This window comes from Astatotilapia calliptera, chromosome 19 (genome assembly GCF_900246225.1).
Source record: "Astatotilapia calliptera chromosome 19, fAstCal1.2, whole genome shotgun sequence".
Classification (NCBI taxonomy): Eukaryota; Metazoa; Chordata; class Actinopteri; order Cichliformes; family Cichlidae; genus Astatotilapia; species Astatotilapia calliptera.
In genome coordinates this window covers 13,755,282-13,780,685 of record NC_039320.1, presented here as the reverse complement: position 1 = coordinate 13,780,685, position 25,404 = coordinate 13,755,282, and the positions used below count along the sequence as shown (strand labels likewise).

The 25,404-nt window shown below is 39.0% G+C and overlaps 2 protein-coding genes and 1 pseudogene across 8 annotated transcripts in view; 1 reads left to right on the top strand and 2 right to left on the bottom strand.

Moving 5' to 3' along the window:
- Positions 1 to 6,664, bottom strand: part of wdr35 (WD repeat domain 35) — a 28,089-nt gene extending 21,425 nt beyond the window's left edge. For all 3 annotated transcript variants that reach the window (XM_026152763.1, XM_026152761.1, XM_026152762.1), the window contains exons 1-10: positions 6,314 to 6,664; positions 6,105 to 6,222; positions 4,846 to 4,917; positions 4,634 to 4,726; positions 2,887 to 3,015; positions 2,657 to 2,790; positions 2,105 to 2,270; positions 1,862 to 2,004; positions 594 to 719; positions 219 to 404 (exon numbers count right to left, since the gene is read on the bottom strand). In XM_026152763.1, the coding sequence (XP_026008548.1) occupies positions 219 to 404; positions 594 to 719; positions 1,862 to 2,004; positions 2,105 to 2,270; positions 2,657 to 2,790; positions 2,887 to 3,015; positions 4,634 to 4,726; positions 4,846 to 4,917; positions 6,105 to 6,222; positions 6,314 to 6,337 (1,191 nt within the window). In that variant the 5' untranslated portion in view covers positions 6,338 to 6,664. The remainder of the gene's footprint in view (positions 1 to 218; positions 405 to 593; positions 720 to 1,861; positions 2,005 to 2,104; positions 2,271 to 2,656; positions 2,791 to 2,886; positions 3,016 to 4,633; positions 4,727 to 4,845; positions 4,918 to 6,104; positions 6,223 to 6,313) is intronic.
- A 2,537-nt stretch (positions 6,665 to 9,201) lies between these two features.
- On the bottom strand, positions 9,202 to 20,813 carry LOC113012562 (matrilin-3-like). Of its 5 annotated transcripts, none has more exons than XM_026152837.1 (12): positions 20,419 to 20,812; positions 19,354 to 19,488; positions 18,489 to 19,196; positions 17,389 to 17,508; positions 15,802 to 15,921; positions 14,419 to 14,538; positions 14,190 to 14,309; positions 13,947 to 14,066; positions 12,839 to 12,964; positions 11,722 to 11,841; positions 10,065 to 10,166; positions 9,202 to 9,506 (listed from the first exon to the last, which is right to left on the bottom strand). In XM_026152837.1, exons 1-12 carry the CDS (start codon positions 20,687 to 20,689, stop codon positions 9,454 to 9,456), a joined length of 2,115 nt encoding a protein of 704 aa, XP_026008622.1. In that variant the 5' UTR covers positions 20,690 to 20,812; the 3' UTR covers positions 9,202 to 9,453. The 5 variants fall into 5 exon arrangements, with proteins under 5 accessions (XP_026008622.1, XP_026008624.1, XP_026008623.1 ...); XM_026152839.1 differs by having other exon boundaries at positions 18,621 to 19,196; positions 20,419 to 20,811; XM_026152838.1 differs by lacking the exon at positions 11,722 to 11,841 and having other exon boundaries at positions 20,419 to 20,813.
- An 877-nt stretch (positions 20,814 to 21,690) lies between these two features.
- Positions 21,691 to 25,404, top strand: LOC113012678 (G-protein coupled receptor family C group 6 member A-like; annotated as a pseudogene).

The following is a 25,404-nucleotide window of genomic DNA, read 5'->3' as shown; positions in this document are numbered from 1 at the left end:
AGAGCAGAACACACCCACTTGTAAATGGCTTCCCCCTGGTGGCAAATTTTTCAGTAAAATTCTGCAGAGGGTAATTACAAAAAGTACCTTTAAAGTCATACAGAGTAGTAATTTGTGTATTAAAGTAGTCTGTAGTGTTTGAAAACAGCAGAGATCTGTCAGTATTTTGGTTGCTTCTACTATCACTTTAAGGTCATGTAATCTATAGGCGCTCATACCTGAGGCTGGGTGTCATCTGCCTTGCTAGCCAGGATGCAGAAGTCCCCAGAGGTGGTGATGGACATCAAGCTTTTGACATACTTGACAAACTTCTCATTGTTTTTAGTGTCCCAGAATACCACGCAGTACTCTTGGCGTTCTGGCTTTGTGTAGGCGTACACCACCGTGCTGCAGCAGTAGCCCCACTGTTACAAGACAGAAAAAGGATGGATAGATACAGCTAAACCCAGACATATGATCATAGACTGCTTAGCTCTACTGTTTTAGCTATCAAAGCAGATTAAACCTTCCAAACAATGATAAACCTAGAGATTTACCATCATGTTCACCAGGGCAAAAGACATTTTTCATGAATCACATGTGTTGGCATGCACCTTATAATCTGGTCTAATGTTGGCAAAGTAGATAAAGGACTCCACAGCCAGGGCAATGCGCAGCCCTCCTCCCTCCCAGGCAACTCCTGACATCTGCTTCCCAGGCACTTTGAGAGTTCTAAGATGCTGCACAGACAAAGAAGATCATTAACGAAAAAAATGTCACACAACTTTTTAATATCACTTCAACTAACCAAACCTGTGAAGTACAAACATCCAAAGAGTTCTTCTCAGTAATCACAATGGTTTCAGTCCAAAATGTGCACAAAGTTAAAAGACAGTGTTTGGCTGTCTTTAAGAACACTGTCTATCCATTTTCTGACACTTATTTCAAAGATATCCAGACTTTATTCTTTAGTAACTACCAACAGTGGTCAAAGGTGACAGCAGAAGTACATTTTAACTCTCCTCACCAAAACAGACTGATACAGCATCCACATCCACAATACTGATGCTGCACCGATCCATCTCTCAAGCTCTTGCTGGCTTGTACTTGTGGGTGGAGTCCAACACCCACTGGGACTGACTAATAGACTGCACTACTGCTTCCCTGGAATCGTCCCTGTACATCTATATCCAGAGCTTGGTTTGCATTGCTGACAAGCAAGTGAAAACAAACAAAACAAAACAAAAAACAACAACAACAATAAAAAGAAAATTGCTGTTCTAATTCCACTGTCTAGAGACTTGCAGGAAGACTGTTATCTTTATAAACTGACTCTTTCATCAGACCTGTGGAATATGAAATGCCCATTTTTGTATATGAATAAGAGTGGTTTTTCATCTTTTTCAGGTTTTTTAAGTTTCAGTGTTTCAACTATAAACTTATTTTCTTGAAATGACCCATCGGTCCCCTACACAAAGCTAGCTTAAAAGAAAAAAGTGTGCATTTGTAGGAGAGATGGTTGAAGACAAACTAATTTGGTGTAGTGGGTTTGTTTGCTTGTTGCTGCAGAGTAAAATCTTCTTTATCGATTAAATCCGTTCTATGGTACAGACTCTCCTCAGTACTGAGATCATGCTGATATTGTTGCCCTTTCGTAGATTACTGAGGATTACTGATTATTGTACTAAGCAGTACAAAATGTGTTGAAAGTCTAGATAAAATTATGTAAGTCAAAAATCAGGCTCCTCTGATCAGTGAACTTTGAGCCAAGATTTCCAACAATATCAGCTCCCCATGCATGCTTAACCTGGATCCAAATGACAGTACCAGATGGTATATAGAACAGCAAAATCCCATCTTATATCAAAGCCATAATGCTCACCTCTCCAAACGGAGTGTAGAACTGCACCACATTGAACTCTTTCTCCATTGCACCTCGAAGGGAACCGGCCACTGCCAGCACACTGCCACAGTGGTTCCACTGGATACTGACCACATTCATCAGAGTATCAATGCACACTGGGTCTGAAGAAAAGGGGTATGAGCACCAAAAAAAGAACTGTAAAAAGGTTTAATTTAACACGAGTGACGAAATTTGAAATTAAATTTTGTTTTTGTGGCTTACTTTCATCGCTTTCATAACGCATGATCTGACACCTTCCATTGTCAAAACAGATGGCGAGACATGGACAGTCCGGCTCGACGTAACCCCCGCTTCCTGCATACCAGTGGATACCTGCTATACTGACAGCTCCAGTCACATTGACAAGACAGCTGATGGTCATTTTCATCTGAAAGCCAACACGAGTCAATAAGAGTTAGCATATATCCTTCCTCTGCTTGAGTCACAGTGAAGTAAAATAAAAATAAAAAATATTATAGTTGCATTATTTAATACTTTTATATGCACTTGTTTTATATCGAGTCTCAGCTGGTTTTCATGTTTATTTATGGTCATGCTAGTTTCTGTCATACTTTATCACAGTGGAATAGAGGCGGAGATGGGGATGGAAACAATTAAGGTAGCTAGAAAACTAGAGTTTATGACAATTCATTAACTTGCTCAACTATAAGGAACTATAACTATAAGAAAAAACAGCATTATGTTCAACTCTGAATCATGCAAAGCTATTCTAGTAGCATACAGAATTAACTGTTTTTAAGCTTACAAACTTACTATGAAGTTTCCTTGATTGTCATAGATGTGTACTTCACCATTTGCCATGCCGAAGAGGAGTATCTTGCTGTCCGGCGACCATGCCACATGAGCAAGCTGGCTTCCCTTTAGCTCCTTACCCCAAATCCGATTTCCTTAAGAGATGAGGATATATAATAAAGGATATATTCATATTTACATACTCAGAAAATTCCACAAATATTATTTTTGTTAAGTAAGCAGCAGTTTACCATCTACAGATCCAACGATGACAGCCCCATCTTCATACACAATACAGATCTTTTGACCATCTGCATTCCAGCTCATGCTCCTCACTACTGACTTGTTCCTGTTGTTGATCATCTCTTCATACCATGCACCTTAATAGACCAAAAAAAAAATGTTAAAGACATGTTTTTTTTTTACCTGTTTCTGTATTTTGCCTGCATGCAGTAATGATCAAATAATGCTAATAAAGAAAAGAACTAAGGACATACTTACTCTGTCCGGCATGTGGTTACCATTGGGTCACGCTGTACCCAGACACAGAGTGAAAGTATGTAATTGAGCGTGACTGCCTGACAACTTGGGCTTGGCTCAGCGCAAAAGACGGACGACCTCATTCTCCTGTGGATCCACCACCCATAAGAGGGGGCATAGGTATCTGATGCCATGTCGACTGGGTCACACCCAAGGTCAATGTCAGGGTCAGAGGCTCTACTGGCTCGCTCCCCAATTACTAAAACTGCTTATAAGGACATTAAATCTCACCTATCTGATGAGGAAGGAACCTGAGCTACTGTATGAGTTCGAAACCAAGTGTGAACCAGATTGTGGAAGGAGCCCTATGAAGCTTGGCGAGCTTGTGGGATTCTGAAGGAAGTAACCTGGAAGACACTGGCAGGATGTGGGCTGTGAGATCAACTTTCAACGCATACGGATCAGTATTTAAAGTTTTACTCTCATCATCCACTGGAGCACAAACTGGGTGTCATCAGGACACTACAACACAGATACAGCGGCCAGAGAAGCAGAAGAACATCATATCAAGAGGGCCCTGAGTAAATGTGCTTATCCCAGCTGGATATTTGTCAAAGCTGGGAAGGAACTTAAAGAAAGCTCCGAGCAATCCAGGAGAGAAAAAAGACAACTGCTGCCCAATCGAAAACCTTTAGTGATCTCTTATGTGTCTGGAGTATCGGAACAGCTGAGACACGTTTTCTCTAAACACCGTGTCTCTGTGGCTGTCAAAGCCCAAAACATGCTGTGCCAAAAACTGGTCCACCCCAAAGATCGGGTTCCCCGGCACAAACAGAGTAATTCAGTGTGCGCTGTAAAGTCCCAGGAGGATTGTCATGATTTAAACATCGGGGAAGCCAGACAATCTCTGGCTAAGTGGATGGCACAACACAGACGAGCTAACTCCTCAGGCCAGGACAATGATGAGGATGTACACATCCTGGACAGGGAGGAACGCTGGTTTGAGCGGGTAGTCAAGGAGACCATTTACATAAAAAGGGAAAGACCATTTCTGAATTGATGGGAGGCCCTGAGGGTGCGTCTTTCACCATCTTACAATGCTTTAATCGAAGGTACTACCCAACTCTCTGTGAATGGTACTCATGGCCACTGATCAATTGCCATTGATCAGTAGTTCATGAACGGTCATGACAATTTGCATATTAATGATCAAGAAACGGACCTCACAGTCCTTTGTATGTCAGTGGTGCTAGTTTCATAATGCAAATGTACTGTTTACAAGCCTGGTGAAACCTGCAGCCAGCTGAGACTGAAGAAGTCACTTAGATGAGTGATAAAACGTTTCTCCTACTGAAGACGCTACATCAACATGAACAGAATCAACACTTGGCTAGCTTGGGAACGCCTGAGTCTTCTCCTGGAAGAGCTTTAGCATGTGGTCAGGGAAAGGGAGGTCTGGGTGTCTCTGCTTATACTGCTGCACCAGGAGCAGCAGTACAAGCTGGATGGAATAATCACCTCTATAAAGCATCCACACAATGATGAGTCCATTCTGATCACTGGTCGTCAGCTTTTCATGCTGTTCATTCCACGTGACCACTTGCACTGCACCTGCATGGGAGGCAGTTATTGAATATTAGATCATTTTCTGATGTCTCATTTTAGAATTGTGAATACTAATATCCTATAACTAAAACTGGCCAAAAAATACTTAATACAAAATAACTCACCACTGTGTCCCTCTAAAGTCTGGTTCATTGAAAGATTACTGGGTGCAGCAAGACCTTTAAGTTTAGCATCATCTGTTTACAAAGGACGGTAAAAGAGATCAGATCATCACCAAGTAACTGTAGTTCCAGAGGTGTTTATAATGGTTAGCAAATATACAATCATGTTTCCCAAAATAGGTTTGGACAAGTAAATATGAAAGTAATGATTTAAAAATCATGCAAAAAGATCTACAAAGACAATAAGACATAAGATGCTGAAACTGATCAAATTTTGTTTGTTTTTTCTCTTTTTTTTTTTTTACTTGCAACCTGTTTAGGATATACCTAGTCTCTTGCCCTGTGAAAGTTGGTGTAGGTACACCAACTGACCCTGAATTGGATAATAAAATCACAATATTATGCAATAAATGTCCAAATGTATAAATTAATAAAGAAAAATAAAACATAATTTAATAAAAGGGCTTATAAAATGCAGCAGACAAAAAAAACACTAATTTCATCAATCATTTCACACATTTTCTCAAACATTAAGAAACAGTGGCCCTAACTAACAACAGCAGGTTGACTGAACATAGCGGCACAAGAGCTGAGCCAACAGTATTATGAAAGTGTAAAACGATTTCCAAGACGCTTTAAGAGCATTTCAAAATACCTTAAATCCGAATCACATTTGCATTACATAACAACTTGGACTGTAACAAATGCACACAGCTGAATGTATGGGGTGTTATTCGTCATTGCGACAATGTGACATCAATATACTGTAATGCTACCAGTGACAAGCAGGTTGTTTATGCAAAATAGCTCTTAGGTACACCCATTAGGTAAACCTATTCAACTATCATTTAACATAAACATATCATCAACCAATTAGACGGCAGCATCAATTAGTCAATTTAGTCACGTAGACATGGTCAAGACAAACTGATGAAGGATGAATGGAACACTAAAAATGGAAAAGAAAGATGATTAAAGCTCCTTTGAGTGTGCCATGTTTTACTGAGACCCTGTAAAGCCAATCAAAAGGTGGGATGCTGTTTAAATTTTTAGTTTTGGAGGATAATCTTACATTAATTACCTTGCAGTCGCACATTAAAAAAAGAGGACACCTGGTCATCCTAGTTGCACGTGTTTATAGTTGTTAACGTTAACGCAAATCATTGTTTACTTTCTCTAACCATCAAAGGGTTTCTCTGAGGTGCAGGAAATCCTTCTGTGTGCATGCCTCTGTTAGTCGTGCACCTTTTTAACTATCTTACCTGTCTGAGTCTCCAGCTTCAGTACTCTCAGAAGACCATCGTCTCCTCCGCAAGCGATGAAGCCTTGATCTTTGTTCCAAGACACACATTTTAGATGGATATTATTGGGAATAGCGATCTACAAGACACGGGAGATAACTGTTACCCAACACTACGTCCTCCTGGCGTACTTGTGGCCAGTGAGCTGTGTCAGATAACTGCGAACTTACCTTTTTGCTGAGGTATATAAACATGGTTGTGGCGATAATGTTACATTACACAAATAACAGGCACATTGAAATTTCCAGGCTCCAGCATTTGGTGAATGTGACGATTACTTTAGCATAGATTGCTGACTTAGCTAGTTAGCGGCTAGTGTTAAGTGGCCAATGGTAAACTGTTACCGTCAGCTAGAGACGTTCATAAAATCATGACTCACAAATTTAAAGATTCCCTGCAGATAAAGTACGTTAAATCAGCAAATATATTGGAAAACAGTTCAAAATCGATGTTTCGTAGCTAATGGTGGCTGCCTTGGGTGTTCAGAGCCTGTAGCTTCCCTCGGTCTCCCGTGGTAACGGTAAATCGGAAACTGGGAGACTCGGTGCTCCCTGGTAGTTGTAGTTTTTTTATTAGCTGAGGCGAAAGGCATTGGACAGCGCTTCCAGTCATGTTTGGTAATGTATTTTCTCATGTGCCCAAAAGATTATTCAAATACGTTTAAATATTTAAGTTATTACATATTAAAAGACAAAAATATAACATTTCCTGATCATAGACTGTCTGATAAAGATTATTATCAGACAGTTAAAGTGTTAAAATGAATGATAAATTTGTAAATAACACAATATAAGAAATTTTAAATCCTTTGTTTCAGAAAATTTATTTTTCATTTGCCACTAAATACCCTTTACAAAATCAATATACAGACAGTTAAGTACGAATATACATTATGTCATGCACATGGTCGTCTATTTAAACAGCACATGTATATAGAGTAAGTCAGGTTTTTAAAACTTTTCACGAAAACAGACTTTCATGGCCAAGTGTGCAAAGTACTGGAAGAGTTGGTAATACTTAAACTCTTTGAACTACTTTCCATCTCCTTCAAACAAAATAGTAATTACTAATCACATTTGTGCAAGCAAAACAATAATTATAATCATAATAAAAAGGTTATCAAACAATCCAGGTATCAAAGGGAGGGGTATAATAAATCGTTGTGATGTAACATGCCATAAGCCTGTTGAATCAGCCTTCATTTTTGGTCTTTTTTAGAATGCTGCAATCTGACGGACAACTATAAAACTCTTGTTACATAAGAGATTAGCTTATATTTTTCTGCTATGGAGGCTTAGTGTTCTGCCAAGAGCTACACTGCACGGACATAGAAAAGCTCTCAAAGTAGCGTATGCACAATAGGAAAGTAATAGGCTGTCTACTCAATAAACAACAATTATAGAAGCAGAGATGTTTAGTTGACTACATGTTGATAAACAAGTTGTCATCCATATTTGAATAGGAACCCAGGTACAGTGGGGCAAAAAAGTATTTAGTCAGCCACCGATTGTGCAAGTTCCCCCACTTAAAATGATGACAGAGGTCAGTAATTTGCACCAGAGGTACACTTCAACTGTGAGAGACAGAATGTGAAAAAAAAATCCATGAATCCACATGATAGGATTTGTAAAGAATTTATTCGTAAATCAGGGTGGAAAATAAGTATTTGGTCAATAACAAAAATATAACTCAATACTTTGTAACATAACCTTTGTTGGCAATAACAGAGGTCAAACGTTTACTATAGGTCTTTACCAGGTTTGCACACACAGTAGCTGGTATTTTGGCCCATTCCTCCATGCAGATCTTCTCGAGAGCAGTGATGTTTTGGGGCTGTCGCCGAGCAACACGGACTTTCAACTCCCGCCACAGATTTTCTATGGGGTTGAGGTCTGGAGACTGGCTAGGCCACTCCAGGACTTTCAAATGCTTCTTACGGAGCCACTCCTTTGTTGCCCAGGCGGTGTGTTTTGGATCATTGTCATGTTGGAAGACCCAGCCTCGTTTCATCTTCAAAGTTCTCACTGATGGAAGGAGGTTTTGGCTCAAAATCTCACGATACATGGCCCCATTCATTCTGTCCTTAACACGGATCAGTCGTCCTGTCCCCTTGGCAGAAAAACAGCCCCATAGCATGATGTTTCCACCCCCATGCTTCACAGTAGGTATGGTGTTCTTGGGATGCAACTCAGTATTCTTCTTCCTCCAAACACGACGAGTTGAGTTTATACCAAAAAGTTCTACTTTGGTTTCATCTGACCACATGACATTCTCCCAATCCTCTGCTGTATCATCCATGTGCTCTCTGGCAAACTTCAGACGGGCCTGGACATGCACTGGCTTCAGCAGCGGAACACGTCTGGCACTGCGGGATTTGATTCCCTGCCGTTGTAGTGTGTTACTGATGGTGACCTTTGTTACTTTGGTCCCAGCTCTCTGCAGGTCATTCACCAGGTCCCCCCGTGTGGTTCTGGGATCTTTGCTCACCGTTCTCATGATCATTTTGACCCCACGGGATGAGATCTTGCGTGGAGCCCCAGATCGAGGGAGATTATCAGTGGTCTTGTATGTCTTCCATTTTCTGATGATTGCTCCCACAGTTGATTTTTTCACACCAAGCTGCTTGCCTATTGTAGATTCACTCTTCCCAGTCTGGTGCAGGTCTACAATACTTTTCCTGGTGTCCTTCGAAAGCTCTTTGGTCTTGGCCATGGCAGAGTTTGGAGTCTGACTGTTTGAGGCTGTGGACAGGTGTCTTTTATACAGATGATGAGTTCAAACAGGTGCCATTCATACAGGTAACGAGTGGGGGACAGAAAAGCTTCGTACAGAAGACGTTACAGGTCTGTGAGAGCCAGAGATTTTCCTTGTTTGAGGTGACCAAATACTTATTTTCCACCCTGATTTACGAATAAATTCTTTACAAATCCTACCATGTGAATTCATGGATTTTTTTTTCACATTCTGTCTCTCACAGTTGAAGTGTATCTCTGGTGCAAATTACTGACCTCTGTCATCATTTTAAGTGGGGGAACTTGCACAATCGGTGGCTGACTAAATACTTTTTTGCCCCACTGTATATGTAAACATGTACACCAGTTTTACCTGACTTTACAGCAAGAAGTAAAAACAGATTGGGCAGCAAATTAAAAAAAATAATCATATTTAATATGACAAAAATCAAAACCACGCACACTTTCACTGAAATGTTAACATTCCAGTTTACAGATGTTTACAGGTTGACTCCCATGGGTCGTGAAGCTGGATGTAATGCATGCCCTGCACTTGTCCTCTGATGGTATTGATGCTCTTAATATTGCTGGTGGCTTTCAATCTGATTCACTTTGTCTGAGAGTTCATCGAGTGAGACACAGAGTCAAAGAAAAAGCAAGTTTTGACTTAACCTTGAAGTGACTGAGTGGGCTCTTTTGCATGGAAACATAATCCGTTTACATGAGAAGACAAAGTTTGTCCTGTTTTTATGAATTAACAACAAATCTTGTTCGAGATTTGAATACTCAGTTTCATGGGAGCAACATTAGCCTCCCTACTTTGTTTAGATTTGAAACACCGGGAGATCCTTGTGTCTTTGAGTAGAACCTTTGAGTAGAACTGATGGTACTGTTTTTTATCATTTCTGGAAGAACATCAAGATATGGTACCAATCACCAGTTAGTGGAACAAGGATATGGGACAGGTGTGTGAAATATATAAATGCTTTTTTAAAATTTATTCATTTGTGTTACTGAAACAATGAAATTTTGATTTAAAATGACGTATTTCTATAAAAAAATATATCAGGATATTTAATGCCCCTGCTCAGTTTTTTCAGTTGCTAAGATAGTTTGGCTCGGGCTGAGACACAAAGTAAAGACAGATATTTCTTTCATGCAGTTATCACATTTTTAAGAAAAAGGATATGCTTTCTGCTCAGCTCCTGAATGGTTGACTGTACTTTTTTCTGGAACACAATCTGAGCTTCACACATGCAGGCATCCTCGGTTATTTCACTCCTCATTTCCTCTGAAAGAGTAAAATAAAATTATTGAGACAGTCAAATAATATCACAGGTGTTTTTTCATGTCTTCTCAGCTCTCCACTTGTTTAAGGATCAACAGCAGCAACCAACATGTTTTAAACCTTTCAAAGAATCAGTGCTCAATAAGTAAACTGTTTTAAAGATTAATAAATCTTATGAATCTTAGATGTTATTTTTAATAAAAAGAGTTGGTGGTTATTGATAAGATGATATGCATCAGAAGAACCAACATGATTTGTCCTTTGTGAGGGAGATCAGATCATAAACATGGATTTCATGACATATAATCAATGCTTAAAGAAATACTATTCACATGTACAACATATATGTACTACAAATAGCAATGAAAAAAAAAAAGAAACAAGAAACAGTAATAACAGGTAATAACTCCAGTCAAAGATTTTTCTTTAGTTGGGCCAGAGTTCTCCATCACAAAATTTCCACTCCAGTTCTAGCATCTCATGTCATAATCTTTGCTGGACCAGCACATGTAATGCTTGCCACTGATCTTCGTTAGCTGTAGACTTTTCCACAAAATGAAGGATACAAAATGAAAAACACAAAACATTAATACATAGATATCATTGCAAAAAAATGTAAACTTAAATGGGAAGATTCAGTATTATAGGCTTGACCATGTTCCCAAGCAGATACAATGGAATTTATTATATCTGTATTATAGACTGTATATAAAGGATGGCATGACATGTGCTGTTACTCATGGGTTTTGACTGCTGATGTTTGATTGTTTGTTTGCTTAGGGGGTTGAGTTTTTTCTTTTTTGTTTTTTGACAAATAAAGAAGGAGGGCTGAGTTATTGGCTAATGCCATTAAGCTTGGTTAGTAGTCTACATCCATAAACTGTACAGGTCTGTACATTTCAGATTTTTCTTTATTCGTTTGGTCTGCATCACAAAGCAAGTTATATCCTTTGTAGGTTAATTCAATTAAAATGCTCCAAAAGGCACCAACAGAACAAATACAGTCAACATGTTCAGTTCTATGACTCCAATTTGCCAGAGGTGAGCCTATCAAACACCAATAGGCCATCGCTATGACCAACAAACATGAACAGCATCAATGACCAGAATTAACTGTTGGTCAGATGGAGTCTATGTTGCCACTGCATTAGGTAAATTATCCATAAGGCATATAACAAATATCACTCATGTCAATGCTTATGTTAAATAGCAATGTCCTCCCTACCCTCAGGTAAAGTGGGTGCTCAGATAGATGTGGTAGAACCTGTGGGTTTTCCAATCACTCAGACACCAGGGATCACATAATAGGTATAAATCTTTGAGCTCATCCAGATTTTTACATACAAATTCCATTTAGGAAAATAGTGAAGCCTATAGACACTGTCAGAGAATATGACTGTAAATACAAATATAATACTGGCATCTCACCTTTGAGGGCTTACCGAAACCATGTGCCACATCTCTTAGTAAAACAATATTGCATATCCACCATATCAGTTGCACATTACAGAAAACCTAGGCTTGAAGATTTATGCTGACAAAAAGGTAAAATTCTTACGGGAACATGTTTTCTGGTCTGTATTCAACACATATCCTTCTCGACACTTGCATGTGTAAGAAACACCGTTGTTGATACAAATATGCTGGCAGTCATGTCCCTGAGCGCAAGCATCTGAACCTGCAATAATATTAATTGACTTGGTTATTCTGTCAACCGCAGCTTTGTTCTCATTCTCATAATACGAGGCATGGCTTAAAAAGTTATCCACTCCCACTCAGTTGGAGAGAAATCCATTTAAATTTGGCTGACCTCCCCTGAAGATTATCTTCTTATGCACCTCTTGTCAAATGCCACTGTTAAGTTTCGGTCACTCCCGTTCTGACGACGTGCCAGATTGAATTTGCACTTTCAAAACGAACCTCAAGTATGCACAGAGAGCAAACATCCAATTCTTTGTTAAACTGACCAGACTTTCATTTTGGGAATCATTACTGTTGATAAGAGCTGGCGCCTCTAAAACCTAGCTCTTATTAACAACAGCGGAGGGTCTGAAGTATCAAAACCTACAGGCTTCAGGTTAATAGTACAACCATAAGGACTTTTGTTATTTTTCTGGCATTCACAGGGACATTCACAATGCCTGCCATTGTGCCAGCATGTACCCATGCACATTGGATTAAGAAGAAGGAGCCAATTCTTGATCACCAAACAATTCTGCCAAATTAGTTCTCTGCAAATTTGTCCACTTCCTTAAAATGTTATTCGAGTTAAAGCATCTCATGCTGCTTCTAGGTGTGTTTTACAGGCACCATCCAACCAAGAGGTGATACTAGTGAAGGCCCTTACAGCCTCTTGGTTGGCTTGAAACCTAACATATGTCACAGATGGGCTGGAGGCAGACCTGAGGTGCACAAGAAGATTACTTTAAAGCAGAAACTGTACAAATGTACATTCTTATGAGCTTTTTATGAGAGGTGTCACAGAACTTTTTGATGACACATTAACATTAGGTCCCCCTGAATCATTTTTCTAGCATTATATATCATGTATAATACTTTTGTTTTGTACCTTTCTTTCCAAGCTCCTTAGACTATAATACATTTGCTCCACAATTTCTTGAATCTTTATGGCATAACAAAATATTCTAAGAAATTTAAAAACAAATCTTTCTTACGTGAGCAAGTTTTCTGATCCACGTTCAGCACATATCCCACTCGACATTTGCAGATGTATGAATTCCCATTATTAACACATATGTGCTGGCAGTCGTGTCCCTGGGCACACGCATCTGAACTGGAACCTGAAAAGAAACACTCATCCCCTCAGCACCTCATGATAAAACAAATAATCAGTTGTCTGTATAAAGAATACTTGGTTAGGCCTCAATCACATAGGCTTAGATACCAGTCAGTAGCCCACTGCCAACCACCAGTTACTATGGAAAAATGTGTGTTATCCGGCCAATTGGCAAATATTTCCTGACTGTTGCCAGATGAAATAAGAAAAAAAGATTGTGCTGCACCAAAAACCTCTTTGTGATTTGCTAGCCAACTGCCATGGTTGCCCACAGTCTGCATGAAAGATTTTGACCTGTCTGCAAACACTCCCTGTTTACTCTCCAAATTGCAGTGAAATTAGAAAATGTTAAAATCTTACTTTGAAGGAAAACAGTCTTTATTTCAAGTTTGCATCAAATCACACATCTCTATCACTTGGTGAGCAGTTTAAGATTATTTGCAGACAAGTCAATTCAATTCAGTTTTATTTATACAGCATCAAATCACAACAGGAGTCACCTCAAGTCTACTGGTGGTCACGGCAACTTGTAAGAAACTAGAACAATCACTAAGAGGTTTTTGGTACAGCACCATATAACTCTTTGCAGCCTATTTAATACTAGAGACTACCAGCAACCTTCAGAAACCCCTCACCAACTCCTCACACGACACAGTTATCTCTAGCGAGTGGCATGTAGCAATCAGTTTCACAGTGACTGACAATCACTTGCAACTGATCAGGAATACACATTTTTTCACTTCTAACTGATGGTGTTCAGTCAGGGAAGCGCAGAGAGCTGTGTAACTCAAATCTCTTAAATCTTTCACTGAAAGAATAGAAGTAATTTCAGATCAGAACAATAGACCATGTGTACAAGAGATGATGAGTTTTGCTACACTAAAGATGAAAAACTACACTCTGGTGAAGTACAGCAGTTTTGTGGGCATGCTTTGAAATGCTAGATCACACCACTGATACCAAACAGACATACTGAAAAGTCTTACGTGAGCATGTTTTCTGGTCTGCATTCAAAACATATCCCACGTGACATTCACAGAGATACGAATCGTCACTGTGGACACAAATGTGCTGGCAATCATGTCCTTTTGCACAAAAGTCCAACCCTGTAAAGAAACAGCTCCACATCTGACTGACTTATACTGATGACACGATCCAATCCACTTCTATTGTTAAAAACTCTCCTTTAGTTTATGAAAAACAAACATATTGAGATTTAAGTTTCTTACGTGAGCATGTTTTCTGGTCTGGATTCAATGTGTATCCCATTTTACATTTGCACATGTATGAATCACCAGTGCTGAAACAAATGTGCTGGCAGTCATGTCCCTGGGGACATGTATCTGAACCTGGAAGAAAAAAACTTTAACATCTACCTGGTTCAGTCACAGAGTTCAACAAAGCAGACTCTGAAGCAAAACCAAGACACATCTGAATTGTAAGGATCCAGGTTCTCACGTGAGCATGTTTTCTTATCTGGATTCAATACATATCCCACTCGACATTTGCAGATGTATGAGTCATCACTGTTAACACAAGTGTGCTGGCAATCATGACCGTGGGCACATGGATCAGAACCTGAAAAGAGATCACACGTGATGTGATGTTTTATATAATCAGAGCTAAGCTTTGGCCTTTTGGTGACTGGCAATTTTGCCTTTTAGAGTTAATGTTAAAAGACCAAAACAGAATAGTTCAGTAAACAATACATGAGAATATTAGCTTTATGCAGTCCTTGCCAAAGTGAGTTAAAAATATTTTACCCTTTGGTCTGTCAGTTCCTGTCTACCAAACTTGCTGCCATTAAAAATAATAACAACAAACAACCTCATCCTTATTCTGGGAGCATGAAAAACAAAATTTCTTGATCACAAAGGCCCATTATATAACATTTATTCTTACGTAAACATGTTTTTGATCTGAATTTAACATATATTCCTCATGACATGTGCAGAGGTATGGATCATTATCACTGGCACAAATATGTTTGCACTCATTTTTCTGGTCACATATCACAAATCTGAAAAGAGTCACTTGTACAGTTGCTTGTATCTTTAGCCCCTGAACGTTATTATGGGTCAGTATTTTATAAATAAATGTTAAATTAAGCTGGCACTCCCAGCTTAATGTCCTCATCTGGCCATCCCTACATAAACTGAGCGACGTGCATATGGAGAATTGCGATTCACGATTCACGCACTTACATCTTCTCGTAACTTTGTGTGTGTGTGTGTGTGGGGGGGGGGGGGGGGGGGGGTGAAGATCTCTGTCTAAATAAATAAATCTGGGTAAATTCCCAGATGCAAGATAATTCTTAATTTTATTGGGGGGGGGGGGGGGGGGGGGGGGCGGGTCATAACCCACCTAACCCCCCTGGAAATTTCACCCCTGGCATACATCTGCATGTTTTCTGGTCTGCATTCAACATTAACCCATCTTGATACATACCAAGGTAAGAATCTCTATTGACAGCAGCAGTTCCTGAACTTGTGGCGCTTATTACAGGCGCTGTCATGTGCTCGATGCCTTAGCTTGAAGTCTCCCTTAAACTGTTTGCTCTGTGATTTGACCACAGATCTCAATCAAATGAGAGGAAACATCAGTTCTTATGTGTGCTTCTTCTTAGTACTGGTTTCTAATATTCACCTGACAGGCCAAAGTCTGAAGGTCGGGATAGATTTTACTTACTTCCAGACCATGGGAAATACAATGTGCTGAAAGGTTAAGGTGAGTTTTTTTAATGTCCAAACCCAAAAATCAAACTCAGCACAATTAACAACATTATTAATAAATATGAATTCTCAAAAGCAAATCAATTGATAAAAAAAATCATATACTTACGTGAGCATGTTTTCTGGTCCGCATTCAGTACATATCCAACTCGACACTTGCAGGTGTACGAGTCATCACTGTTGATACAAATGTGTTGGCAGTCATTTCCCCGGGCACATGGATCTGAACCTGGAAAGAAACACGCATTCACGTTTGAGTGAAAGAGTTTTCAGTTTACAAATAACAGCTAAGAAGGCTTTTCTGCACTATTAGAGTTTGTGCCGCTCATTAATGCAGGCTTTCACCATGCCCTGCTTATTTAATTTGTGCTGAATAGTGTTTGTCCTAATCTATTTAGAGCAACCCAAAACATTAGTAACAAGAGTTGGTATGCAGTGTGTGTGTCTTCAGAACAAAGTGCCCAAACCAGCTAATGTTCAAAAGGAGTTTCACAACATGTGAAATTTTGAAATAAGTTTTCCTTTCTTATCCAGATTACAGTTAAAAAATATAAGTTTTAGTTGTGTCTACTACTGTGGTAGATGGGACGCATACAGCCAAAATCCAAATTTCATATGGTTAAAAAAAATTATTTCATACATCTATCCATTTTGCTTGCTACTTATCCGCCTTAGTGTAGATGGGTGGGCTTTAACCTGGGAAGTATACCTGGGACGGATCAGCTTTAATGAACCATCCATTTACAAAACAGATGAACAGCTCAAGATATTTTCGAAAAGTATTTCCACAATCATCCAAAATTAATGCAATAAAGCATATAAATCCATCTACTTTGTCAGTAACAAAGCTCTAAAACCGACCTCTTGACTTGGATAAAATTAACAGTTCCTTAAAATGATCCATTCTTAATGACTGTTAGCACAACACAAATGCTTCCTGCACCTCCTTCTCTGCAATTTTCAGTTTTAATATCATTCAATATAAAATAAATCAAATCTGAAATAAAGTTTCAACCTACCCCCCTTAGAATCATCTTATTTTATAGGAACTTTTTTCCAAATTCCTTGTAATGTGAGCACCCAGATGGGCCTGGATCAAAGAGAGTCTCAGGATCAGTGGATGATCCAAGTATGAGCCAGCAGATGAGTTCACTGTACTAAGCACAATAGTCATGGATGTTCTGCTCTCAAGTTTAGTAAATATGAGTTTATATATACTCCCAATGCCTCTGTTCATGCACAGGAAGAATATGAAAGTGAGGCAGATAAAATGCTTAAAGTATATAAGGTATAATTCACATTGTCACTGCAGATGACTTTTGTTTGGTATGTTCTTCAAATATCATCATATTTGAGGCAGTTGGATTTATTGTGATTATATTTAAAGGTTATACAAAGAAACTACAGCTAGACAATAAGCCTGGTAAATATAGAAAAATAGGAAAGAATATAGGTAAAAAATTAGATCTTTCATATACTATAACGTGGTTTGACCAGTTAGTTACCCATACCACATGGTTATAATGCCCTTGAAAGTTTACAAAAAATGCCTTTTATTAAATCTTTCCCAGTGGATTATAAGAAAACAAATCAAACATCCAGGACACCAATGCATGTTTCTGTTGGGGGGATGGTAAAAAAAGAAAAAAGGTTAAACAATGGATATAAATGTGAAGAAAAACATAAAGACTCTTACGTGAGCATGTTTTCATGTCCAGGTTAGGGATGTAGCCCGGGCGACACTTACAGTTGTAAGAGTCGCCACTGTTGACACAAATATGCTGGCAGTTGTGTCCCTGAGCACATGGCTCCAAACCTGAAAAGAAACACTCCAGTGTCTGATTGGCTTAGGTCTAGTGATTCATTGAAATCAATTATTTTGTGTTGCGCATCTATGTTAGTATGCTGCAAGTATGCTTCTAGCAATCTGCATCATGCAAATTAGATTCATCTCTGTGCTTCAGCTACAGTGATGTTATAGCAAAGAGTTATTTGTGAAGAAAGAGGTGTTTTTAAATTCAAGTTTCCAGAACTTAAAAAAAGACAATTCCATGAAGTACAAGTCAAACAGATAAAATCCAAACACAAATATTTGCATATTAAAAGCATGTTAAAAGTCTTGCAAAGTTTGACATAATGTATAATGGTGCATGGCTAGCATAAGAAATAGACTTTGTTAGTTTGTGTGGAACCACAATTTGGAAGGAGAAACTAAGCTTGGCATTTTTATATCAACTGTTTTTTTAACTGAAAAACCTTGAAATTTCCACTTAAAATGATTTTACTCAAATAAAATAATTATTTGACTTTTTATGATACGTGGCTATTAATTTCATGTGAGAGGCTGCGAAGGCCATAATTGGAGAGCACCTGAGCAGGCCTGCAGGTAACTAAGCAAGGCACATGTCATGAGGCGCAAACTGCAATGCTGCACGTGAAGCGGAGCACGCTCTCTGTGAAAATAAAGACAGCATCATATCAGGTTTCAACCATTTTAAGGTATCAAAGTACTTCGAGTTTCCTCCAAGTCAGCAGATCAACCAGTGACAGGAGGTTGGTCTTCTCTTTTAAGTTGGTTAGTATAACTTGTGCGTGTTTAATTCCGGCAACATCAACACCATTCTTACTTTCTCTCCATCTGAATGGCTATAGTTAATGATGCCCTTTTTGGAGGTAAATCACTAGTTACCTTGTCCTTGTTCTAAAGAAGAGGACTGTAACTTTAGAATGGAGATTCCCTCTATGGTGCTGCCCATACAATCACAGCTGAATAAAAGAAGGATGGCTCTGACGTACCGTTGTTTCCTTTATCATCATGCTCATTTATTCTGTTACCCTCCTTCCTGCTATCTAGGCTGTAATCATCACTTCCAGGATCTACACGTTTATCCTCACTCCCATCATCATCATCATCATCTTCATCCTTACCACACAAAGTTTCCCTAAATTTGGAAGTGAGCTTCTCTATGACACCATAAGTCTCCACATAGAAGACATGGTCATCATAAGGTTGGCTGGCCATGAGTCGGAGGGACGCCACATCAGCTCTGTCTACTCCCACAGCGTAGATCTCGATTCCTGCTGCTCGTGCTGATGCTGACACTTCCTCCACCTTGTCCTGGGGCCTCCCATCTGTCACTATGATGGCCACCTTGGCGATGCTTGCAGAGCCAGCTCGGGCTCCTGCCTCCATGGTGAAAGCTTTGTCCATGGCCGTCTTAATGGCCATCCCTGTCATGGTGCCTGAAGCAAGGGGCTCAACACGGGCCAGTGCCTGCTTCACATGGGACTTGTCAGAATATGTGTTCAGCAGAAACTCGATTTGCACGGTGCTGGCATAATTGACGAGGCCTACTCGAGTGGCATCAGAGCCAATGGCCAAACTGTCCACCATGTCCACCAGGAACTCCTTGGCTTTTTCAAACTCAGCAGGACGTACACTGCGGGAGCTGTCAATGATGAAAACCAGATCTATTGGTCGATTTCTGCAGTTGGTTCTTGTTGCTTTAAGAAAAAAAATAGCATGTTTTTGTGGTTTTTAATGAAAATCAGTTTATCTTAAGACAAGCACTGCAACAGTTACTGCAAAGTTTTATTTTCAGTCACAAATCAAAACTCATTCTAGAAATTAAACAGATTTATTAATGTTTCAGTTTAGTACCTGCATTAGTTCTGATGGATCCTCTGGAGTCTCCAGCAGGCTTCCAGGATCCAAGCGGTGCAGCTTTGTCTTGCAGCGGTGAAAGCAGCTTTGGACTTTTTTGTAGTGGCTGAGACGTGGAATATGTGCCAGCATCTTTGCCAAGCAACAAAGAAAAGTTAAGAGGGAAAAGAATTAAAGCTCTGGCTGCTTTAATTTAGTGCAAAAAGAGAAGAAAAAGCAACAAAACACCAGTCATGCTAAAAATAATTTTCGATGACCTTTTTCTATAAATGATTCTAGAAACGTACAATTTAAGTAGGTAATGAATCTGAGCAAGTCTGAGCAGTTAACCAGTAAGTGAAGGGATAAGCAGAATTATAAATTAGTACAATAGATAAGTGATGATTAATTGGTTAAAACAACTCAGTAAATATATGCCAAAGAGATTAAACCGTTAGCTAATAGTATGTAATAAAAATAAGCGAGTGACAAACAGTGCAGCTAACTGAAACTATGACTGAAGTGAAATTGTGAGTAGAAAAAAAGGTATGGCAGTACAGGTAGACACTTACAAACTAGTTACAAACGAGTTAAACAGTAGATTACCATTTAATAGAAGAAAGGCGTGTTAACCGATAAACTGTTAAACTATACAGAAAAAAAGTTGTTAAACATAAAAGATAAACAAAACAAAGTCGTTTCTTGAACGTAAAATTATTTATTATTATCAAAATATAATGGATAAGCAAAGAAACTGTTAGTTTGTCTAGATAATTAGACAAACAACAGATTGTTAGTAGTAACAAAAAGATTGCTTGCTTTAAAAAAGGTTTTTGGACATATATTTTAAGCACTATTTAAATTCACTTTAGTTTCAAAAGTCACCTACATAAAAAGTAAAATAAAGAAACTATTACGTTTCAAAAAGTAATCAGTTACAACAAAGTTAAGAAATTATCTACTGTTATTGTGAATTTATATTATAAAGAAATATATACAAAGTGAGAGCAAAGGACCATTGCACACTGCGTCCACAGCAGGTGGATGGATATCACGTCCTTCCTGTCAGGTAGTTGTTGGTACCTGCTCGCGCCTTCCGCTGCTCCTGGACTCCTTGGACGGTAAAATCATCCGCCTGGTGCTGGTGAAATTTTTCGTCATTTAGTGCTTCGTCGGAGGTTTGGACAGTAGATCTGTTATCGTCGAGGCGCCCATAGAACTTCGGGGGGACCTGCGGGGACACTCGTGGAATTGGGGGCGTAATGTGCGACCGGGGCTGTGAGAAAGTGCCTAAAGATCCCGGTGCCAGGACAACGCCGATAACGCAGACCAGTCCCCACATTAATGAAGCCATGTCTGTTTTCTGCGGTCCTCCTCAGGGTGCCCTCTGGGTGTCCGCTGCTACAGCTGGATGTAACGCCTTTATATGATCTGCTCCACGGCCCATAGGGCGTGGGAACCGGAGGCCCAATCCATATAGGAGGGCGGTTTCAAAGCAAAAGCTGCTCTTAGTTTCCTGTAACAGTGCAGTGCGACATAACGTGACAAAATAAAATAATCCTACTAATTAATTAATTACATATAAATGTGGGAAATATATGAAAATGCATAGAATATTATAAATATTATTTTGAGAAATACCAAAGAAGAAAATAAAAAAATACAGATTAGGCGTTTGTATAATGTATAATATCATTCTTACTTCTTTTGACTTAAGGAATTTGATTTGAGTTCGATAGCTTAATCCTCACATCTTTCACCGAGTTGATCAGGTCCCATGATCCTCACTTTAAATACTGAATGTAACAGAAACAGTTTTTGCAACATCATTGAAACAGCGCTCTAGCTATAGTGAATGATAGCATTTCTAGTGATTGATTTCATTAAAGTAAAACGGATTGTACTATTAGGCATATAATTCTCAATGAAGGTTGTTAAATGAAACATGCTGCCCTCTCATGGGTTGCTGTGAAAACTGCACCACATGTTTGGATCAGTAATGTCTTTCAATTAAAAAAAACTTGAAACCTAGTCTTAATACCTTTGGATTACTTAGAATTTGAGCTCTGCATATGTTTTTTCCTCTTCTCAAAATATCTTGGATGGAAATCAAATGCATTTTGCATCTCCAGCATTTATAGACACAAAAATCTAATGGAGGAATGAAAACCATTCTTCTGAGCAATATTCCCCTGTTTTTAGTGCTTTTGTGATGGTGATGGTGGAAAGAAATGTCTAACACATCAATCTGCATTGTCATCCTGAAGAAACCAATCCCATAACAGTGATCACTCAGATATACTGTGTCATCCTTTGCATAAACCTTTTTGATTGGAGAACAGGTGGATGCAAACCATGCAAACAAAAGATCTCTCACAGGGAAACAACAACCCCTCACTGTGCAAAGTAACAGGTTAGGCTTTTCCTTTAAATCGTCATGCACCAGCTTAGTCATACATATAGATCCCACATAGATATTTAAAGTAAATAAAAAAAAATAATACAATGTAAGTGTTACAATCATAATATTGCACTGTTTCATGGACAGGATGTACAAATGTTCCTCCGCAGTCAGGTAATGATATACGCCATCAGAAAAATCAAGCTACCTAACATCACCATAGGATACGACATCTATGACACCTGTGGAGATGTCGGCCTCGCTGTGAGAGCGACTCTTGAGCTGCTGAAGAGTCAGTCAGACCCACGAAGCTGTTTATTACCATCAGAGCCCCAAATGAAGGTGGTGATTGGAGAAAGGTACTCGGAAGTATCGATAGCTGTAGCAAGAATTGTTGCTCTGTCATCAGTTGCCCAGGTTTGTTTTCTATTCATTTGATACTGTCCTACAAAGCTCAGTTAGAAACACAAAGAGACATTAATAATAATAAGGACCAGTAGAAATGTAATGATTTTGGCAACTAAATCTTTAGATTGTATATCTGTTGAAACTGATGTATTGTAATATCTCCTTATGTCTGTTTAACAGATTGGTTATGCATCAACTAGTGAGTTTCTCAGCGACAGATTCAAGCTTCTGCGAACAGTGCAGAGCGATAAATATCAGGCAAGAGGTATTGTTGAGCTGGTGAAGAAGTTTCTTTGTTCACCTCTTGTCAGCTGATTTTATGACAAACAACTCCCAGACCCAAACTGAGCTAAATGAACTACTGGAAAAAATAAAAAACTCCTCTGCTGAGGCCATCATTCTCTTCACAAAGGAGACTAATGCAGAAATCATCCTGGAAGCAGCTATTAAACACAAAGTTAACAGAACGTGGATTGCAAGTGATGCATGGTCCAGCTCTCCAAAGATCTCTGCAATGTCAGGCATCGAGCTGGCAGGAGAAGTTTTTGGGTTCATATTTAAGCAGAAAGAGGTGCCTGGCTTTAAAGACTGTGTCATCTCAATGTTTAATTGAACTGAAAACGCCCTTCTCGAAGATTACCTGACGCAGAATCCACTTTGTTCAAATCAGTCTGAAGAAGAAAGACAATGTCTGGAACCGAGTTTCTTGGCTTCTTACATCGACCAGGATGAATCTTATAGGATCTATTTAGCTGTTCAAGTCATTGGTGAGGGGCTCAGATGCTTGCTGAAGTGGGACAACCACCAGTGTGAACATAGCCCCAAATTCACAGCCTCAGAGGTACAGTAAAGATAGCTTGTTGATTATCAATTGTTTGTCTTTGACAAATAATTTTTATACATTTGTCCCTAAAAAGGATTATATAATAAATTTGCTTGATTTTCAAGAGTATCTGGTATCTGCAAAAAAATAAGGATAAATAAAATCAGTCTCCCGCTTGTTGGGGAGAAGAGAGTGAGAAGTTTAGCAGCAAACCTCTATAAAGTACAATTAACCAACTGCTAACAGGTGTGTTGCCTCCTGAGCCCCACCTCCACTCTCCCTATCACATACACAAAACCAGGAAGAGAACTACACAAGCATATCCCTGTATAGAAACTTGTGCAATATATTTTTCAAAGAGCACCCTTAAATTTGTCATCACATTCATGGCTTTAAATGGTTTGAAACTCGCTGCTGATCATTTTTTAATGTCCTGAGATTTTGGGAACTTAACTTCTTGCCACAAGTTACCAATATTTCTGTTATTGTTGCAGAGCCTTTTCCTACTAACAGTAAAACAAAAAAATGTTTTAAACTTTATATTTTAGTTTGTAGAAAAGTTTGGTTGATTTACAATGTTTTATCTCTACAGTTTCTCTCAGAAATCCAAAGAGTCAACTTTAACATGAGCACCACACACATATCCTTCAATAGTGATGGAGATCCTAGGATGGGATATGATATCGTATACTGGAACATGTCTGAATTCAAACAGGGTGCAAAAATAGAAACTATTGGGAAATACAGTCCAGATGGAAAAATTAAAATCCCATTATATCTTTTCAAAGACCTGATAAATGACACGGTGAGAGGACAACTAACATGAATTTATTTCCCAACATAATTTATATCATGTAGTAATGCAATTGTTTCCTTTTAAGGTGTCCGCTTACAACTGCTCAAACCTGTGGAGCAGGATACGAGTTTCAGAGGGGAAGTGTTGTCAACGTTGTGTTGCATGTGTGATTGGAGAGTTTTCCCCTGGAAAAGGTAAGATGATGATTATCTAAATTATGCTGTGCTTAATAATCCTATATAGTCACATCAATGCAAATTTATGATACTTATTTGCAAGAATTACTCACATCATACAGTAAAGTAATAACGTCTACTGACTTTTGAATAGTTTATTACCATTTGGACACTGGTTTTATTAATACCTGAGCAATAAACCTTTAAAATTCAGTTTTGCCACATAAACCAGCTCAAACACAAGACACAGAAACTTAAACAAAGATAAAGGTACTTCTAAGAAAACAGATTCGCATGTAAACATTGTTATTACTCTTTAAAAAAAAATCAAATAACAATTATAAAGTTGATTATTACCATAAAGTACTATAGTGCTTTTATTAAAGCGATCGTAGCTCAAGAGTTGGCAGTTCGTCTTGTAATTGGAAGGTTGCCGTTTCGAGCCCCGGCTTGGACAGTCTCGGTCGTTGTGTCCTTGGGCAAGACACTTCACCCTACTGCATACTGGTGTTGGCCAGAGGAGCTGATGGTGCAATATGGCAGCCTCGCTTCTGTCAGTCTGCCCCAGGGCAGCTCCGGCTACAACTGTAGCTTGCCTCCACAAGTGTGTGAATGTGAGAGTGAATGTATAGTGGAATTGTAAAGCGCTTTGAGGGTCTCGAAAAGCGCTATATAAATGCAATCCATATTTGTTAAAAACGTGACCTCATTTCCATAATTATCCTATATCAGTTTTTACATTAATTTGCAAATATTTTCAAATATTACTCTCACACTTCTGCTCTGTAATCAGATATTACAGTTAAACTTCCATGTTTAAAACCAAGTTGTCTACATTTAGGCTTTTGCATGTTGAATAAGAAAATATTTTCTCTTTCTTCATGTTTTTAAATATTATTTGTCTTTCTCTGTGCAGGTTCAAGGTGTAAACCCTGCAGTGAAAGGCAATATTCGTCTAAAAAGTTGCATCGGTGTTTGAACAAAACAGTTGAGTTTCTCCCGTGGTCTGATCCTTTCTCGATCATCCTCTGTTCTCTGGCAGCCACTGGGATCATTGTTACTGTTGTGTTTGCTGTTCTGTTTGCAATCAATCTTAGAACTCCCGCTGTCCCTGCTGGCTGGCTTCTGCCTTACGTTCACTTTCATTGACAAACCTACTCAGAACTTAAACTGCGTAGGTTTGCCGCTCTTTGGTATAGTCTTTACCCTCTGCATCTCTTGCATTCTGGCCAACTTGTTTCAAATCTTGTTGGGCTTCAACTTTGATCTGACGATTGGGCCCTGGATAAAGAAGCTAAATCAACCACTGGTGCTTGTGACTGTTGTCTCTGGGATCCAGGTGGCCGTATCAGTGTCATGGCTGATCTTCAACCCACCCACTCCTCAAGAGATCCAAGTGGGCAAAACTATCCTGCACCAGTGTGAGATGACGTCCTTTGGGTACTTTTGGGTTCAGCCATGTTAG